At 49.0% G+C, this 20614-nt stretch overlaps 3 protein-coding genes across 3 annotated transcripts in view; 2 read left to right on the top strand and 1 right to left on the bottom strand.

Annotated features, from left to right (window-relative positions):
* LOC143286786 (uncharacterized) overlaps positions 1–20614 on the top strand; it is a 289541-nt gene that overhangs the window by 188045 nt on the left and 80882 nt on the right. The window lies entirely within an intron of this gene.
* LOC143286785 (lipoxygenase homology domain-containing protein 1-like) overlaps positions 1–20614 on the bottom strand; it is a 175152-nt gene that overhangs the window by 112840 nt on the left and 41698 nt on the right.
* The window catches only part of LOC143286784 (uncharacterized), an 18613-nt gene continuing 3420 nt past the window's right edge, over positions 5422–20614 (top strand). The window contains exons 1-4 of the mRNA XM_076594566.1: positions 5422–7058; positions 15877–16053; positions 17293–17526; positions 20005–20542. Of these exons, the coding sequence (XP_076450681.1) occupies positions 5559–7058; positions 15877–16053; positions 17293–17526; positions 20005–20542 (2449 nt within the window). The 5' untranslated portion in view covers positions 5422–5558. The remainder of the gene's footprint in view (positions 7059–15876; positions 16054–17292; positions 17527–20004; positions 20543–20614) is intronic.

Consider the following 20614-nt stretch of genomic DNA (forward strand, 5'->3'; position numbering starts at 1 on the left):
TGATCAGACTGATACAGCACCTCTATGACAAAGCCACCAGCGCCGTCTACCTCAACAATAGCATCGGGGACTGGTTCAGAACCACAGTCGGAGTAAGACAAGGCTGTCTACTCTCCCCAACACTCTTCAACATCTTCTTAGAAAGAATAATGACTGACGCACTGGAAGAGCATGTAGGAACAGTCAGCATAGGCGGCAGAACAATCACAAACCTACGTTTTGCCGACGACATTGATGGACTGGCTGGAAAAGAAGAAGAACTGGCAAGCCTGGTCAAACATCTAGACAAAGCCTCCACATCGTATGGAATGCAAATCAGTGCGGAGAAAACCAAACTGATGACTAACAACACCAACGGCATCAGCATTGACATCAAAGTCAACGACGAAAAGCTTAAAACAGTCCACAGCTTCAAATATCTGGGAGCAATCGTGTCAGATGAAGGATCTAAACCAGAAGTACTCTCGAGAATTGCCCAAACAACAATGGCACTCAACAAGCTGAACACCATCTGGAACAACAAAAACATCGCTCTCAGCTCAAAAATCAGACTGATGCGTTCCCTGGTTATATCAATATTGCTCTACGCCTGCGAGACTTGGACCCTGACTGCAGACATCGAGAGAAGAATCCAAGCTGTCGAGATGAGATGCTTTCGTAGACTACTTGGCATCTCCTACAGAGACCACATCACTAACACGGAAGTGAAGAACAGAATCAAGCAAAGTATTGGACCCTACGAAGACCTTCTGTCCATAGTGAAAAAACGCAAACTTAGGTGGTATGGACACATCTCCCGATCATCTGGTCTTGCCAAAACGTTCCTGCAAGGCACCGTACAAGGAGGCAGAAGGAGAGGACGGCAGAAGAAGAGATGGGAAGACAACATCCGGGGGTGGACAGGCTTGACGCTCGGTGACGCCCTGAGGAAATCAGAAAACCGTGAAGAGTGGAGAGGGGTGGTGGCCAGGTCAGCAGCGGTGCCCCAACGGTCTGAACCCAGACTACGGGAGAGTTGAGTTGTTGAGTTGAGATAAACTAAACACAACAAGCAAACAAAAAGTAAAAGCAATAAGTTGTGAGCACATGCAGGATATTCCATAAGACATAGTTATGGACTGCGAACTTTAAAGCATTCATATATGTATTTTGCCAGTTCTGGTTGGAAATAATTTTGTGTGTGTGTGTATGTGTGTGTGTGTGTGTGTGTGTGTGGTGAGGGATCTGGTTTGGACGAGGGGGGGTGGGGAGGGGGGCGGGGGGCAAGGGGGCTAAGGGGGGGAGGGGGGATGGGAATCCGTGGACCGAACAGCATACAAACAAAATCGGTAGTCTGTGAGAGGAAGAGAAGTGTAGGGAAATAAAAGGGAAAGGAAAGGAGAGGTGTGTTGGGGGTGGGTGGGGGGGGGGGGGGGGGTAGGTGGGTGATGAGGGAGGGTAAAGGGGGGGGGGGGTACCTGACAGATGTAGATACCTATACACACACACCTACACTACTACCATCACCAGCCAGCAGGGCCGGCAGAACGAGTGTGTCTGGCGGCTTCATTACAGCCTGGTCAGACGGACGGTCTCCTTGATGGTTACGACATTGACTCGCTATAATATACACGTCATGCGCGCCCCGGGCCCCACAACCGCTGAGATGACGTCATACTCAAAGTCCACGGGGTGTGGTTGGTTTGATTCTCCACGAAGATTGAATAATGATTTCTTTATTATAAATAAATAAATAAATAAGTAAATAAATAAAATGAAAATAACATTAATAATAATAACAGTAATATCTGAAGAAAATCTTTTTTTTAATCTGCTGGGGAAAAAATCGACCCAATGGCTGTCAATCTGAACTAGTTAATTACCTGGCTAAAGGGATTCTCGTCAAGTCAAATTAATGTATTCAGAACGCCCAAAAAAAGTAATCTGCAAAAACATTTCAGATATTTTCTTTATGCCAGACAAACACGCACGTCCGCGCGCACACACTCTCTCTCTCTCTCTCTCTCTCTCTCTCTCTCTCTCTCAGCCGTTCACCCGCGTGTCAGGTGAAATAAATATTTGTTCATTTCATGCCGCGGCAGAAATTATTTCTCTCTTTTTTTCAGTCATACTTGTTTTCTTTCCTTTTATTTTCATTTTTCTTCCTGTCTCTGCCAGTGTGGAGGAATGTGTCTGTGGTGGGGGGAGGGGAGTGGAGTGGGGGTCTGGGGGGAGGGGTTCCAATTGCTTACTTCTGGGTTTTGTCTTGTATAATTCTGCAGTATATATCCTGTATCATAGATGGTCGGGACTGGCTGAAAAATAGGACATAACTGGCAATCTATCATCTTCGAGCAAAAAGAATTTTGCCCCGCCCACACCCACAAACTCCCCCACCTCTCTCTCTCTCTCTCTCTCTCTCTCTCTCTCTCAGATCGGGTAATCTGGGTAAGGAAGACGAGCTACATTTTGTGTTATGTTGCCCTGCCTTGAGTGACCTCAGACAAAAACTAATCCAACCAAAGTATTATAAAGATCCATCTAACTTTAGATTTAATTTGCTCATGTCGTCAAGACATGAGTCTACTCTGTGTAAATTGGTTATTTAGATATATATGAGGCACTGAAGAGATTGAGAATAGTTACGACGTGAATGTTGTTGAACATCTGTGTTAGATATTTTTTGGTTGGTTTGTTGAAGATGCATAGTGTGTCATGTAAAATCTTATTTATCTTTCTTTAATGTCACCCCCTTCAGTAAGGGGCTTTGGCCTTTATCTGAATAAAAAATCGTTATCGTTATCTCTCTCTCTATCTCTCTCTCTCTCTCTCTCCCCTCTGACCTTCGACCTTCGTTCAAATATACAATCTTTTTCCTACAATACAGACAATAGAAATGATTAGCTATTGTATATACAGGCTGCAAATTTGCACCTGTTCTTCAAAGCCGTATCCAAGCATAGTTAAGCAGTTGGCGAAAACTAGATGTTTCTTTCCTCATATCAGACGCTAGCGCTCTCGTACTAATTCAGTCCCTCCCAACCAGCAGCCGCCGTGGCGAAGTGGTTAGCGTCGCGGACTGACGGCTGTGAGGACGTGGAATCGAATCCCAACGGAGGTGGTGTTTTTTTGTTGTTTTTTTCGGCCAGCAGCCGGCTCCTACCTACAGCTGAGTGTGTTATGGGCTTAACTGGCGAGACTGGGACCACAGTCGAGTATCATCCACTTCACGGATGCGTCTTTGGGCGTGTTGCTCTAACTACGTGACCTGGCAATACTGCACGTGTCTGTATCTCTCGGGCCTGGTTCACGCCGGGATATCATTATGACAGGAAGCGCAGAGTACTGCCTTGTCATGTAGTCCCAAACCAAAATGGACCTCCACAACAACATTGTCATCCTCCTTCATCATCATCGATATAAACAAAACAGTCAAAAAATCTGTGGCCTTCCATGCCCTGCTCTCATGGTGACCTCAGTTTCGATACCCCTCCACTTCCGTGCTTGGGGTGAGTCCTGTCAATGTCTTCAGTGTCGGCAGATTCCAGGGGGGGCTGTTGCTGGAGGGACGTGGTGGCGGTCTCCACTCTGGAAGGGACGCTCACTCAGTCTGGCTCCGCGACTAAGCCATTATTGTCGTTAGTATGGGGCACTACTGAACACCACCGAATTGACTCAGCAGCAGTGCAGGGTCTTTTCTGGTGTGTGGCCTCCTGGCGACCTGACATCGATAGTTCCCTGTGGACTGCCGTTGCTGGGGGGGGGGGGGGGGGGGGGGGACTCGGAGTGAGCGGCGTGGGTGCAATGCCACTGAAATGGTGCAGATGACGGGGCAGCAAAAAATAGAATAAAGAAAATAAAGAAAATTTTAAAAATTCAGTCCCTCCCCATCTCCGACGCACCTCATCCCCACCCCTACCCTTCTACACTACTCTCTGTAACCTATTTTGTACACAAGAAAAAAGACAGACATGGGGAGGTGACCGTGTTTCTCCCTTTTTTTCAAAAACAGACAAGAAAAATATCCAGTAAACATTCAAAAACAATCAAGACCCGTCTTTTGTGGGGGGGAAGTCTTAATCTAATCCTTGTCCTTTCTGTTTCAGGGGGTTGACTTCACACCAGTCGTCAGTTCAGCTGTCTAGTCCTCAACCTCCCACCAGCACTGGGTTTGCTTGGCTGCAGTTCCCGCCCCCGAGTACAGGTGTTGTGGCAACGTGTTCACCACAGTCACAGTGCGTAAACCGTCGGTCAGAGCCCGCTCCTTCGATAAAACCCACGAGTCACCGAAATTATCATCATCAACATCCTGTCCGCTCCCTGACTGCACCATCAAGCTTTACACGTGTGCATGGGGGAGCCTCGACTTCAGCGTAAGCCCTCCCGGCCGTTTCAGCAACGGTACCCATCCTTGTAATAATCTGCCTGATCCAGGACAGAGCGCTGAAAGGGGAAGCGGGTCGGAGGGAGGAGGTGGAGGCAGCTCCATTACCGCCTACATGTGCCGGAGTCCTGGGTGCCAGAGATCAAGGAGTGAGGGAGGGCTGCTGCAGCTTAGCAGCGAGAGGAGAGAGATGTAAGCAGGCCGGCACTCTCCGGCTGATTAGTGTTGAGCTGCGCGCTTTATGAGCTGTGAAAGCCGCTGGCAGCAGTTTGCCGTAACGCTCCCCACAGGCACAGAGCCCGCCCGTGCCTCACGTGCACCGCTTGTGACAACGCCGTCTGTACTGCCCCCACTCCCCCCTGAACACTTCACCCACCCTGCATGCAACCTGGCCACGTGTGGGTCTGTGAGTGTGTGTGTGGAATGACTGTTGGTGTTGGCAGTCTCGCCGGCTGAAACGTGTGGCAGGTAGTGAAATCATATCCACCACCACCACCACCACCACCAGCCTGCTTGGAGGGGCTTCTTCTTTCATTCTCCTCCCAGACTGAGGTTTGCTGCCGCTGTCAAACTATTCACAAGGTACTGACTGGTCTGGCCCAGTCCTCTGCCGTCACTTCTGCCCACTGTGCTGTGTCTGGTTCGGACTGGGAAGTTACCGCTTTGGATTACATTGAGAAAAAAAAGTACTGTGAAACTGTTGTGTTTGGTTGGCTTCTATTGTGATACCCCCTCCCTTTACCCCCACTACGAATCCTGATTCTCTCCCAGTAGAGAAAATATCTGCGTCTGTAAGTATCCACGACAGTGAAGGACTTGTACCGACGTGAAACATTCGGTTTTGGAACACTGGTCTTCGTGAACAGGAAGTAAACAATTCCAAGTTGACATGTGTAAGTAGTCCTCGGTCAACGAGTGAACGGTGGAGAGGAAAGAGATTGTGTTTAGCTGGAAAGTAAACACAACAGCCACCATAAGAGTCTCCTGTGCCGAGAAAAAAAAGGGAACAAGCCAGAGATCTATTACTGCGTAACGATGGCAGGCTACGGAGCCTGCTTTGTGAAACAACCGTTCCAACTGCAGGAGCAGAGCCTTCTGACTTGATCGGCAGCAGTGTGTCGATGCCTGTCCCCCGGGCAGCTGGCCGCCACTGTTGCCACAGGAAGCAGACACGGGAGCGGACCGTGGAGACAGGATGGCCGTGACCAGGAGCAGCATGTCGGTGCTCACCGTCAGCGTGGTGAGCACGCTGCTCACCCTGGTCCACACCACGCTGCCCTCGGCAGCCATGGACTTTCGCGGCATGGAGGACAACTGCATCCTCAGCTTCGTGGTGCCCCGGGATAAGGTCAAGTCCTCCTGTGACATGGAGGAGCGCGTGACGCGCCGCCTGAACGCCATGGAAACCAAGGTGACACTGTACAAGCAGCACGTGCAGGAGCTGCAGGAGCAGCTGACCAAGGAGCGCCAGTTCCACAGACACCGGCTGGACGAACTCAACGAGCGCCTGGCCCAGAGCGAGGCCCACAGCCCGCCCGAGAGACTGCTGGAGAAGCGCATCCAGGGCCTGGAGGAAGAACTGAGGAAGATCAGGACCACTGTGGCTTCCTCCTCCAAGCCCACTCAGCCCCCGGGCCTGGGAGAAAAGCCGCTCGGGCGAGGGATGGGTCTGGGCATGGTGCCTCTGGGCCGCAGCCGTGAGGAGGAGGAGAAGGCCATTACCATCCTGGTGAAGACAGTCGTGCACAGCGAGGTGAAGAAACTGTTCGACAACTACACGCACTACGTGGGTCGCTACGTGCGGGACCAGGCGATGGCCTACAACCAGATCATGAAGATGGTGCCGCGTCCCGACCACTCCTTCCACACCAACAACCTGCCGCCCAAGTGGTCAAGCAGTAAGCCCAGCGGGAACGACGTGGAGCAGGAGTCCACCCCCCAGCCTGCGGACAGCGACATGGTTCTGCTCAACGAGCTGGAAGGCATCAGGAGCAGACTGAACACGACGGGCAAGAGGCTGGCGGAGCACGTGCACAGCGTCCTCAACAGCGTCAACGTCAGCACCGCCGCCCCGCCCACGCAATCACCGCAAGATTCCGGAGTCGCCGACACCACGGCATCGCCGCTCCCCGGCCCGGCGGCGGCGGGACAGAACGACCACGACAGCAGCCCCCTGGACATCAACGACACGTCCAGTGGAGACGCCAACGACACGGCCACCGACCACAACATCACCCTCACCTTCACCCACCTCGCCAACGACACGGACCACGGCGCCGACAACAACCAGCACGTGCTGTCCGGCGCCGACTCGGACTCCGAGCCCTCGTCCAGCGGCGGCAACAAGGACACGGCCTCGGCCAAGTCCCGCATGAGTTACAATGCGGACGTGAACAAGCTGCCGGAGCCCAGAGAGGAAGGGGCAGGAGGAGGCGGTGACGGGGGAAGGCCGGGCGTCGTTCCGGGCAACCTGTCCGGCTGGAGGGACAGTATGGTGCACGACCAGAGTGCCGGGGAGTGGATCCAGGAGCTGCTCAGGACGGAGGTGCAGTCCCTCCTTCAGCAGCAGGTGGACGAGGTCGTCAACCTCGTCCGCAAACACACCAGCATGGTGGACTCCAAGCTGCACGACCAGGAGGTCAAGTTCGGTCAGCTGGAGCAGCGACTGGCCGCAGACATCAAGCACCTCAGTCAGGTCAGTCGTGTACCCCTTCTTCTTTTTCTTGGTTCTTGCTCCGTGGGTGGGGTTTGGAATTGTATACTCCCTTCTCTCGCTGAGGACTGTTGTATACTCCCTTCTCTCGCTGAGGACTGTTGTATACTCCCTTCTCACGCTGAGAACTGTTGTATACTCCCTTCTTTTGTTTAGGACTGTTGTATACTCCCTTCTTTTGCTTGGACTGTTGTATACTCCCTTCTCTCGCTGAGAACTGTTGTATACTCCCTTCTCTCGATGAGGACTGTTGTATACTCCCTTCTCACGCTGAGGGCTGTTGTATACTCCCTTCTCTCGATGAGAACTATTGTATACTCCCATCTTTTGCTGAGAACTGTTGTATGCTCCTTTCTCTCGCTGAGGACTGTTGTATACTCTCTTCTCTCGATGAGGACTGTTGTATACTCCCTTCTCTCGATGAGGGCTGTTGTATACTCCCTTCTTTTGCTTAGGACTGTTGTATACTCCCTTCTCTTGCTTGGACTGTTGTATACTCTTTTCTCTCGCCGAGAACTGTTGTATACTCCCTTCTCTCGATGAGGACTGTTGTATACTCCCTTCTTTTGCTTAGGATTGTTGTATACTCCCTTCTTTTGCTTGGACTGTTGTATACTCTTTTCTCTCGCCGAGAACTGTTGTATGCTCTCTTCTCTTGCTGAGAACTGTTGTGTACTCTCTCTTGCTGAGAACTGTTGTATACTCCCTTCTCTCATAGAAGTATGTTGAAAACTCTCTTGTCTAGCTGAGGACTGTTGAAAAGTCACTTCTCTTGCTAAAGACTGTTGGGAATTTCCTCTTCTTGAAAATTGCTATATACTCTCTTTTCTTGCTGGGAACTGTCGCATTCTCTCGCTGAGAATTGTTGTATACTATCTCCTCGCTGCTATCTGTCTTTTAAACTTCTTTTCTTTTCTTTTTCTCTTTTTCTTTCTTTTTTTCGAGTACGCTTTCTTTGTGATATTGTCAGTTAACTGTGAGAAACATTTCTCTGAAATGATTAGCAAGGAACTGTTCTTTGTAAAACTGTTCATTATGCCAACCCCAAATTTATGTATGTATGTCCATGTGTGCGTGTGTGTGTGTGTGTGTGTGTGTCCGCGCGCGCGCGTGCGTGCGTGCGTGTGTACGTGTGCATGCTTTGACTCACGTTGATTCCACCACGTCGTGGACCCCATCTTAACGGCTTTTTCTGCTGCGAGAAATCCGCCTGAACACTGATAAAATATATATATATATATATATATATATAAACATGTACACAAACTGCTCACTGTTGCTCCTCAGCAAAAACACACCCCACCCACAGTGCCGGGTACCCACGTACCCGGAACTTCCCGTCTGACTGAGACTGAACTGTCTGCACACATCCCCGACTGTTTAATGATGGGACGGGGGCTCTCTAGGGCACATGCACTTCCTTCCATCTGTCTGTCTGTCTGTCTGTCTCTCCCTCTCTGTCTGTCTCTGTCTCTCTCTCTCTCTGTGTCTCTCTATCTCTATGTCTCTGTCTGTCTGTCTCTCTCTCTCTTTGTTTGTCTGTCTGTCTGCACACATCCCCGACAGTTTAATGATTGGACTGAGACTTTTGTATGGCACATACACTTCCTTCCTTCTCTCTGTCTGTGTCAGTCAGTCTCTGTGTGTGTGTGTGTGTGTGTGTGTGTGTGTGTGTCTGTCTGTCTGTCTGTCTGTCTGTCGGTTTGCACACATCCCTGACAGTTTAATGACTGGACGGGGGACTCTGTAGGAGAAATACACTTCCTTCCATCTCTCTGTCTGTCTGTCTGTCTGTCTCTGTCTCTCTGTGTCTGTCTGTCTGTCTGTCTGCACACATCCCCGACAGTTTAATAATGGGACGGGGGCTTTGTAGTATAGGGCACATACACTTCCTTTCATCTGTCTGTCTGTCTGTCTGTCTCTCTCTCTCTCTCTGCGTCTCTGTCTGTCTGTCTGCACACATCCCCGACAGTTTAATGATTGGACGGGGGACTCTTGTAGGACACATTCACTTCCTTCCATATCTGTGTGTGTGTGTGTGTGTGTGTGTGTGTGTGTTGACGGGCTTTGTAGTATAGGGCACATACACTTCCTTTCATCTGTCTGTCTGTCTGTCTGTCTGTCTGTCTCTCTCTCTCTCTCTCTCTCTGCGTCTCTGTCTGTCTGCACACATCCCCGACAGTTTTATGATTGAACGGGGGACTCTTGTAGGACACATTCACTTCCTTCCATATCTGTGTGTGTGTGTGTGTGTGTGTGTGTCTCCGTCTGTGTGTCTGTCTGTCTGCACACATCCCCGCCAGTTTAATGATTGGACGGGGACTCTGAAGGGCACATGCACTTCTTTCCACCTGTCTGTCTGTCTCTGTCTCTCTCTCTGTGTGTCTCTGTCTCTGTCTGTCTGTCTCTGTCTCTCTCCCTCAAGAGATTCTTGAATCGCGCTCACGATTGTTTGTAAATACCCCCATTGTCCGAAGAGCTTCACTGCTGAATAGACAATAAAAACACTCTCTCTCTCTCTCTCTCTCTCTCTCTCTCTCTCTCTCTCTCTCTCTCTCTCTCTATATATATATATATATATATATATATATATATATCTTTCCGTCTCTCCTCCAGCCTCATCCAACCGCGAGTGTGCGCGCGTGCGTGCGTGTATGAGTATATGTGCGTGCGCGCGAGTGTTGGGGGGGGGGGGGGGTGAGGGTGAGGGGAGAGACAGAGAGAGAGAGAGAGAGAAGCTACGGACCACAAACGAATCATTTTCAAACGTCCCTGGCTTGTCCGCCAACTGGGGTCACATACATATGCAGCAAACAGCTTATTAATAATAATAATAATAATAATAATAACCATTATTATTATCATTATCATTTGAAATTAAAAAAAAAAAAAAAAAAGACTGGGTAGGGGCTAAAGCAACGAAGTAATGAAAGTTTCTTCAGCTCCCTCCATCTCACCCCTCGCGCACCCTCCGCCCCACCCCCCCACCCCCCTCCCTCCCGCCCCCCAAACCCCACGCCCGCCTACCCTCCCCCACCCGCTCACCACCACCACCTCTCCCCCACCAAATAAAAAGCAGGAAGCGAAAGGATGATAGGCGAGTGGCGGAAGAAGCCAAGCTGAAACAGAGTGACCGGAGCCGACTTTGTTTCAGACAGCCGGCAAGGAACGGTAATCCATCCTGGCTGACCACAGCACTGAGCTCCCTTTTGCGCTCAGTGGCCCACAAATAATCGTCTTATTCGGAGCATAGTCGGCCCGTTTCTGATGGGGGCCTGGACCGTGTATGTTACGGATCAGAATCGTGTACTTTGAAAAGTGACCTCATCTCGGTAGATGTGCATTTCAGGAACATTTCAACAATCTAATTATTCACTATCACAAGCCAACCGAAACGCTTCACACAGATGTTGTGATGTATTTCAGTTTCAGTTTCTCTTTGTTGGAGGATAAAAACTAAAGGCTCATTTGAAATGCGCATGGATTTCTGTATTGTTTTCTTGGCATGGATTCCTGCTGTACTGTCGCTACGAGAAAGAGAGACAGACAGACAGAGAAAGAGACACATAGAAACGAAACGAAACGATTTTTTTTTTCACGAGAGTAGTGGAGTAAACACAGCTGCTTTTTACATCCAGCCCTCAAGGGCAGAAATAAAGAAAAGCGACAGAAAAAAAACGAAAAAAAGACAAAGCAAAGGCAACACACACACTGATGAAAATAAAGAGCTTAAATGAGAGAGAGAAAGAGAGGGAGAGAGAGACAAAGAGAAACAGAGAGAGAGAGAGAGAGAGAGAGAAACAAAGAGAGAGAGAGAGAGACAAAGAGAAACAGAGAGAGAGAGAGAGAGACAGAGACAGAGACAGAGAGAGAGAGAGAGAGAGAGACAGAAGCTAAGGTGGATGAAAGGAAGTAGATCTTGTATTATAAACAATGAGCGTTTCGCGATGGTGTTGTTAACTGAATGAGTGGTAGAAGTGCACACTCCAACTATTAATTTAATCTGACTCGTTATGCCAACACCGAGAGCCCCTCTCAATACTTCAAAGTTGAACTCGAACAGCTGATCCACTTTCAGAAGCTAATATACTACTGCTCTCACCACCACTGACTAGTACTGAAGTACTCAAGTCAGTTATAATGTATAAGTGCGCACCTCCATAATGAACTGAGGCCATGTTCGTTGAAAATCATATTATACGCAGTATGTCAGTAAAATCCAGCAAGTCAAACAGCACCCATACACATGCATAGGCGCACGCGCGCGCTCACGCACACTGAGAGAGTGAGAGAGAGAGAGGGGAGGGAGTTAGGGAGAAAGAGAGAAAGAGACAGAGAGAGAGAGACACACACACACAGAGGGACAGTGAGACACAGAAGAGCTATGTTACAGCACCCGTACACATGCACAGGCGCACGCGCGCGCTCACGCACACCGAGAGAGAGACAGACAGACAAACAGAGACAGAGACAGAGAGTTGTCTTTTGTTTTTTTCTCTCTTCGTCAAGTAAAATGTAAAGACGCAAAACTGAAAACCACAATTATTATTCCTCACTCACAAGCATTTTTATATATCAACCACAAGCCACGTATATACACCGTAAACAGATACGGTGTGTGCTCTGGCAGGCAGGAAGGCAGGAAGGGAGGAAGGGAGGAAGGAATTCTGAGGCAGACTAATATGAGAAGAGCTCTGTAGGTATAACCTATCGTAGTACTGGCGCGGGTGCCAGTTCTGTGACGTGGTTTCCATCCGTCGAGTGCCTTGCCAGATCATTGCGTTCATGATGATGTCTTTCCAGGCTGCTGCCAGGAGCACATTTCAGCCTCTTAGTGTAGCGTCAAGTGCAACAGTTATTATTCCATGCACTGACGGGCGCAACAGCCGAGTGGTTAAAGCGTTGGACTTTCAATCTGAGGGTCCCGGGTTCCAATCACAGTGACGGCGCCTGGTGGGTAAAGGGTGGAGATTTTTACGATCTCCCAGGTCAACACATGTGCAGACCTGCTAGTGCCTGAACCCCCTTCGTGTGTATATGCAAGCAGAAGATCAAATACGCACGTTAAAGATCCTGTAATCCATGTCAGCGTTCGGTGGGTTATGGAAACAAGAACATACCCAGCATGCACACCCCCGAAAGCGGAGTATGGCTGCCTACATGGCGGGGTAAAAACGGTCATACACGTAAAAGCCCACTCGTGTGCATACGAGTGAACGTGGGGGTTGCAGCCAACGAACGAAGAAGAAGAAGAAGATTCCATGCACCCCTCCCCCATTGCCCCCACGTCCTTCCCTAACACCCACCACCCCCTCTCATCAGAACACCACACACACACACACACGCACACACACACACACACACACACACAACCTCCTTCCTCCCTCTACTAGTAACCTGTCTTCGTCTTCTCTTCACCTTGCCAAATTCTTGTTTTTTTTTTTTTTTTTTGTTTTTTTTTTTTACTATTGTTATGTTTCTGTCTCAAGATAATGTTTTTGCTCTTTTGTTCTCTCCCTCTCTGTCTCTCTCGTTCTCTCCCTCTCTGCCCGTCTGTCTCGGTCTCTCTCGTTCTCTCCCTCTCTGTCCGTCTGTCTCGGTCTCGGTCTCAGCCCGTCTGTCTGTCTGTCTGTCTGAAAACTATCAACGGGTTATGTCATTTGCCGTAGATTCATATATATACCATCCATATTTCATGTTCGTTGTTAACAACGGCTTTTGGTCTTCCCATGAATTATGGGCATGCGACCCGATTCATTAAAATCATTTTGTCTTCTCTCTCTCTCTCTCTCACATACACACACACACACGCGCGCGCGCGCGCGCACGCACGCACCTCTCTCTCTCTCTCTGTATATATATATATATCTGTGTGTGTGTGTGTGTGTGTGTGTGTGTGTGATTCTTTCTATCTATCCATCTACCTATCTACATACAAATACATGTGTGTGAGCGCGCACGTGCGTATGTGTACGTGTATGTGCGTGCGTGCGAGTGCGTGAAGGACTGTGGGGGGGGGGGGGGGGGGTGCGGGGACTGCCAGGAACACTGTGATCAGGGGACTGGGTGGGGGGGGGACGCTGAGAGATAACAGTGAGACACAGACATGCACTCAAGACAGACAGAAGAGAAACAGAGAAAGACAGACAACAGCATTAAAACAACACACTTCCAACGCAACAGAGCAGGCAGAAGAAAGAGTAATATCATTTGGAATATTGATTTTATCGATTGTTTGATACGGATACCTGTATAGAATAGAGAATGTAGCAGGTCTGTCGCTGCCTTTCTTTTTATTTGACCACTTCGACTGGAGGGTTTCTCCACGGCAGTGGGAAGTCATTTACAACTTAAGTCTTTTGTGAAGGACTGCATTGCACTGGCTCTTAGTGCCGCAGCCTTGGGGGTTTGCCCCAACGTCGACTGTCCTAAAACTTTCTTGGCCGAGAGAGTGGGGATGTAACCTGGGCAAGAAGATACTCTCCACTATATGATTAAATTCCCAGATAGTTGGGACAGCAGATGACTCCTCCGCTATTCTGATGGTCACAGTCGGACACGACTGACTATCACACACACATACACTGGAGACACTGTGTACCCAACATCTGGCTTATGTTCCCCATCATGGTCACATGATCCGCTGGTATTCTAACAGGGTTGCTTATTTATCATCATTATTGTCTTTTTATTTTAATTTTATTTATTACTATCATCATCATCACGATCATCATTATTATCTTCTTCTTTTTTTCTCAAGGCCTGACTAAGCGCGTTGGGTTACGCTGCTGGTCAGGCATCTGCTTGGCAGATGTGGTGTAGCGTATATGGATTTGTCCGAACGCAGTGACACCTCCTTGAGCTACTGATACCGATACCGATACAGATACTGATCTTCATCTTCTACACTGCGCTCACTTTCATTCTTAACCTTACATTTTTGCTCTTCTTTCTATGCAAGTATTTTTGTTTTTTTACTCATATTTATCACGTATTGTTGTTGTTTTTAGACCAGCGGGATGGATACCCCCCCCCCTCCCCACCCCTACTCTCGCCCCTCCACACACAAACATGAAAAAAGTGGTACTTCAATGTCATCCTAAAGGTCTCTCAATATTTTATAGCGACTTCAACAATACTGAGACTATAAAATCAAATCTGAACGCAGATTTTTTTTTCCGGGGGTGAGGGTGAGGGTGTGGGTGTGCACGGCATATCTATCTCTCTCTCTCTCTCTCTCTCTCTCCACACACACACACACACACACACACACACACACACCTTTTTCTTTTCTCTTTTCTTTTTTTTTTTACAGTCAGAAGCGTGTTTCTTTTCCTGTTGTATATGCCATGGCTGTCATTTCTAATCCAGTTAATTAAATTGATAAACGGACCGACATTCTCCGAGGTACTGTTGATGATTGAATTGCGGGGGAAAAAATGAAGGGCCTAAAACGATTCCTTGTATGACACCCATTAAACACTACTTTTGGAGAAGACTCCATACACAGCCAAACTGTCTGGTATCTACAATGGAAAAGTTTTAATCAAATTCCGTTATCTCGCTTATTGTTTCGTTTTCTTTCTTATTAATCTAAACAATCCCCTTTTGTGATGAACCTTATCAAGGGCCCTATGATGAAATAAATACATAAATAATTAAATAAATAACTAAATAAAGACGCAAACAAATAAATGAATAAATAAATAAACACATAAAGAAAGAAAGAAAGAAAGAAAGAAAGAAAGAAAGAAAAATATGAAAATCGACAACAAACAGGAAAAACAGATTCAATTTAAAAAAAAAAATAAAAATTACCTATACCTAATGTTGTCTGAAACATTACTCTGATGGACTGGAAATTTCAATCAGGCGTGCGTGCATACAAACAAACTTATTACTAACAAATGCTTTTCCCAATTTTATTCTGCAATGTTTGTTGTTTGTTTGTTTGTTTTTTCCCTCTCTCAACAGTTCCTTGGATGAAGTTCAGATACTGTGAATGAACTGTTCTGACTGAACAGAAAGCCCTGCCTGCCGCACGTTGTTTTAGCACGTATGATTGTGATGGTCAGTCGTGTCCGACAATGACCATCAGAACAGCAGAGGAGGTAACTGCTGTCCCGACTATCTGGGCCAGAATTTGATAATTGCGGAGAGTGTCTTGCCCAGAGTTACATCCTCACTCTCTCGGCCAAGATGGTTTTAGTACAGTCGGCGTTGGGATGGTTCCCAAAGGCCAACTAGCCCCCCAAGGCTTCAGCACTAAGAGCCAGTGCAATTTTGCCTCCACGTTTGACAGTCATGGTCCTTCACAAAAGACAACGCTGTAAATGATCTCCCACTGCAGTGGAGAAACCATTGATAATACAGCTCTCACTTTGCTGTTGGTAAAACTGTAAACTTATGTCAGTCTGTGATATAAGCTGAGTGCTGTTGGTAAAACTGTAAACTTATGTCAGTCTGTGATATAAGCTGAGTGTTGGGCTCTCTAGCAAGTACAGACACTGTGAACGACTTGTTGTGACGGAGCGGTGACCACGCAGTGTGACGTGCTATGGCGTGCATTGTTTTAGCAAGTACAGACACTGTGAACGACTTGTTGTGACGGAGCGGTGACCACGCAGTGTGACGTGCTATGGCGTGCATTGTTTTAGCAAGTACAGACACTGTGAACGACTTGTGACGGAGCGGTGACCACACTGTGTGACGTGCTATGGCGTGCATTGTTTTAGCAAGTACAGACACTGTGAACGGTTTGTTGTGACGGAGCGGTGACCACGCTGTGTGTGGCGTGCAGGTGGTGAGCGGGCTGAAGCTGGAGATGAGCTCCGTTTCCCAGGGCCTGCAGACCCTGTACAGCCGGGCGGACCGTGCAGAGCAGCTGGAGGACACGGTGATGGAGATGAAGAAGAACATGAGTCAGGAGGGCGGGTCACGCCTCCTGGCCACGCTGATCGACGAACAGGGAAAGAAGGTATGTGTGTACGGTAGGCCTGTAGGCTGCCCCTGGTGGAACAGGGCAAGAAGGTATGTGTGAACAGTAGGCCTGGTGGAACAGGTATGTATGTGCAGGCCTAAAGGTTGCCCCGACTGAGCAGGGCAAGAATGTGTGTATGTGCATGTCTGCAGGCTGTCCAGGTGGAGCAGGTATGAATGCACAGGACTATAGGTTGCCTTGGTGGAACAGGACAAGGTTTGTACGTGCAGGCCCAAAGGTTGCATCGTCAGAACAGGGCAAGAATGTGTGAAGAGTAGGACTGTAGGCTGCCCCAGTGGAACAGGGCAAGAAGGTGCGTGTGTATAGTAAGCCTGTAGTCTGGGATGTATGTGCAGGCCTGAAGGTTGCCCCGACTGAGCAGGGCAAGAATGTGTGTATGTGCAAGTCTGTAGGCTGTCCTGATGGAGCAGGTATGAATGTGTGTACGGTAGGCCTGTAGACAGCCCCGGTGGAACAGGGCAAGAAGGTGTGTGTGAACAGTAAGCCTGTAGGCTGCCCCGGTGGCACAGGTATGTATGTGCAGGCCTAAAGGTTGCCCCGGTGAAGCATGGCTGGGTTGTACTGAGTGATCTTAGCAGCGTTGAGTTTGCTGAGCGTTAACTTATCCTGCCCAATGTGATGAGACACATATCTCTCCGCCTTATGTGACTGCCGTACCACCAGTTCACAGACATTCAGGGGTTCACAAGGAAGGGTTTTTCTTTGGGGGAAGAGGGGGCGGGGTTCCTTTATTTCCTGCACGTTCATAAAATAATGGTCATGATGACGGAAACTTTGATGCAGGTAATGGGTAGTGAAATACACGATGATGATGATAATGATGATAGTAATGGTGATGATAATGTTGTGATGGTGATGAATGCGCGATGATGATGATGTGGATAGTAATGATGATGATAATGTTGTGAAGGTGATGAATCCGCGATGACGATGATGATGATGATAGTACTGATGATGATAATGTTGTGATGGTGATGATGACGACGATGATGATTACGATTATAAAGATGACGGTGATGCCGCTTGTGGTGATGGTGATGATGAAGTGGTGATGGTGATGATAATGACGACGATGATGATTATGACGACGGCGACGACTCGTGGAGATAGTTACGACAACAACAACAACAACAACGACGACGACGAAGACACTCATCCTAACAAACACTGAAAGGATAAAGCCGATAACGAAACGCTGGATGACCCCCAACTCAGGTGCGGAAGATGGAACGCCTCACGGACATCTACAAGCAGTCGCTGGAGCACTACCGCAACGAGACCAAGCTGGAGTACCGCGACGTGAAGGAGCGCCTGGGCAAAGAGGTGACGCTCCTGAGGGCCCTCCACGCGGACCTCTTCCACAACGTCACCCAGCACGCCGACCAGCTCGCTCTCCAGCTCAACGCCTCCGCCAACAGGCAGGTGGACAAGATGGAGCAGCGGGTTCAGGTCGGTGGTCTTGTGTGTGTGTAGGGGGGGGGGGGGGGAAGGGGGGGGGGATGGGTTGGGTTGATGGGTGTGGGTGGGGAGGTGGGGATTGGTGTGTGTGTGTGTGTGGTTGTGTGTGTTTGTGTGGGTGTGGGTGTGGGTAAGGAGGTATGGGTGGAGGGGGTTGTGCGTGCGTGTGTGCGTGCGTGTGTGTGTGTATGTGTGTGTGTCTGTGTTGTCTGTGTACGTGGGGGAGGAGGTTGTGGGGGTTGGGATTTGTGTATGAGTGAGGGGGTGTGTACGTGTGTGTGCGCGCGTGCGTGTGGGAGTGGTGGTGGTGGTGGTGGTGGTGGTGTGTGTGTGTGTGTGTGTGTGTGTGTGTGTGTGTGTGTGTGTGTGTGTGATTGCTAAGATCAAGCAACGACTGCAGGACAGTCAGTCAATTACACCACTCAGCTGAGATGGGGTCTGCATGAGAATTTCTTGTTCTCTGTTTCTCATCTGTAAAGGGACAGAGAGAGAGAGAGAGAGAGAGAGAGTTTGTGTGTGTGTGTGTGTGTGTGTGGGTGTGTGTGTGTGTGTGTGTGTGTGTGTGTGTGTGTGTGTGTGTTGTGTTGTGTTGTATGTGTGTGTCTGTGTGGCTGTGTTGTCTGTGTACGTGGGGGAGGAGGTTGTGGGGGTTGGGGTTTGTGTATGAGTGAGGGGGTGTGTACGTGTGTGTGCGCGTGCGTGTGGGAGTGGTGGTGGTGGTGGTGGTATGTGTGTGTGTGTGTGTGTGTGTGTGTGTGTGTGTGTGTGTGTATGTGTGTGGGTGTGTGATTGCTAAGATCAAGCAACGACTGCAGGACAGTCAGTCAATTACACCACTCAGCTGGGATGGGGTCCACATAGGAATTTCTCATCTGTAAAGAGAGAGAGAGTGTGTGTGTGCGTGCGTGCGTACATGCATGAGTGTGTATGAACGCCTGCGCGTACGCGAGATGACTTATGAAGGCATCACGAATGTCGAAGATCGTGTCTGACGGAAGACAGACATACAGGCAAGACAGACTGGCTGACTGACAAAACATACAAAAAGACCAGCTCGCACGCTAACGAACAGACGCCTGAAAATACGGACAGACGAACAGACAGACAGATTAGCAAGGAATGAATAGAAACACTGTGTGATGGTATAACACTTCTCGCGGGGCTCAAGAGCTTCTCGGCCACGATTATGTCAACAGCTGTCTCTTAAATCACTTCTCTGACGTGAGCAAAGGTTGTTCACCCCGCGAACCGTAAAGACATCGCATTCCACTGGTGTGATAGAGGGGTCTTCCTCCCATTCATCCACATCACACTAAGGCCGTTTAAAACTGCTAAAGATTGCGCAGGTTTTTCTTCCACTGATCCACCGGCTGAGTGTTGTTGGCTGTGTACAGCGTAGTTTGCAGAAACCTAAACCATGCTGGAGCCCGGGCTGGAGCGGTAAAGTGTGTGTGTGTGTGTACGCACGCGTGCGTGCGTGTAAAATGAAGACCTACTCCGCAGGCATCGTCCCCTGTGGAAACGGAACACGCTTGCTAATTTTTACTGAGGCAGTGCTTGTGACGGACGTCCTGACCGAAGAGACCATCAGTACAAGACTGTACAAGTTGCAGCACTGTGCACGGAATAAGAAAATAAACAGCTGACGAACCATCCTCTGAATCAATCTACATTTATTTATTTATCTATTATAAAAATGTATTTATTCAGCCTGGTGCACGTACATGACTGTAGAAGTTGCAGCATAAGAAAATCAACAGCTGACGAACCATCCTCTGAATCAATATACATTTATTTATTCCTGACAAAATTCTGCAGAATAGTCCACTCTGATAGGAAAACAAATGCACATGAAGGCAGACAAAAGAGAGAGAAAAAAATGTGGATGGGGCTGCACTGTATCGGTGCCCTCTCCCCGGGAAGAACAGACTGAATTTCACACAGAATTTTAAAAAAAAAATAAGAGTAATACAATACAATACAATACAATACAGTTTATTAATTCACCCCTTTGCACTGAAGAAGCCACTAACTGACGAACCATCTTCTAAATCAACCTTCGTTTATTCCTTGCCTTCCTTCAATCCATGTGGTGGTGTCTGACCCCTCCTCCCCACCTAACTCCCCCCTCCCCCCCCCCCCCCCACACCCCCACACACACACACACCCCACCCGCATTCCCCTCCATCCTCTGAATCAACCTTTGTTTTTTCGTCCATTCATTCATTCCATGTGGTGTCTGCCCCTCACCCCACCCCCCATCCTTTGAATCAATAACTGACGAACCTTCCTCTGAACCAACCTTCGTTCTTTCGTTCATTCATTCATTCTTTCCTTCATTGTCTTGTCTGAAGAAGAAATCAGTAACTGACGAACCATCCTCTGAATAAACCATCGTTTATTCCTCCCTCCCTCCCTCCCTTCCTTTCTTCCTTCCTTCATTTCCATGTGGTGTCTGCCCCTCCCCAGGTGATGGAAGACAACAGCCTCCTGCAGCAGATCGACCTGTCCAGCTTCGAGCGGCAGCTCAAGTCCAAGACGTCCAAGGCGGAGCGCGACCTCAACAGGCTGAGCGAGGACGTGGGCGAGCTCAAGCACAAGACGCGGAACCTGCAGAAGAACTTCAACAACGTCATGACGGGCCAGAACCAGCTGTCCAAGACCATGGAGCAGACCACCACCAAGATGCAGCACCTCCAGATCGAGGTCAAACTCAACGTGCTGGACGACTGGGTCCCTTACGACTTCGACTACATGAAGACCCGGACCGACTGCTTCGGGGACCAGTACATCCGGAAGTCCGGATTCAAGACTGGGAGACTGGTGGGCGTAGTCCTGTGCACGAAGAACCGCTACAAGATCTTCCTGGGCCAGAGCCTGGTGGACACCTTCAAGAACATCGGCGACGACTCAGGCATGGGCGAGGACCACTGCCAGTTCGTCAACGCCCGGAGCATGTCCAGGGTCAAGGTCAGCCCCTTCCGGACCTCCACGGAGACGGAGCCCGGTGAGTGTTTTTATTGCTGTTGGTGGTGGTGGTGGTGGTGGTGTTGTTGTTGTTTGGTGTTGCTGTTGTTGC

This window comes from Babylonia areolata, chromosome 10 (assembly GCF_041734735.1).
Source record: "Babylonia areolata isolate BAREFJ2019XMU chromosome 10, ASM4173473v1, whole genome shotgun sequence".
In the NCBI taxonomy this organism is placed as follows: domain Eukaryota; kingdom Metazoa; phylum Mollusca; class Gastropoda; order Neogastropoda; family Buccinidae; genus Babylonia; species Babylonia areolata.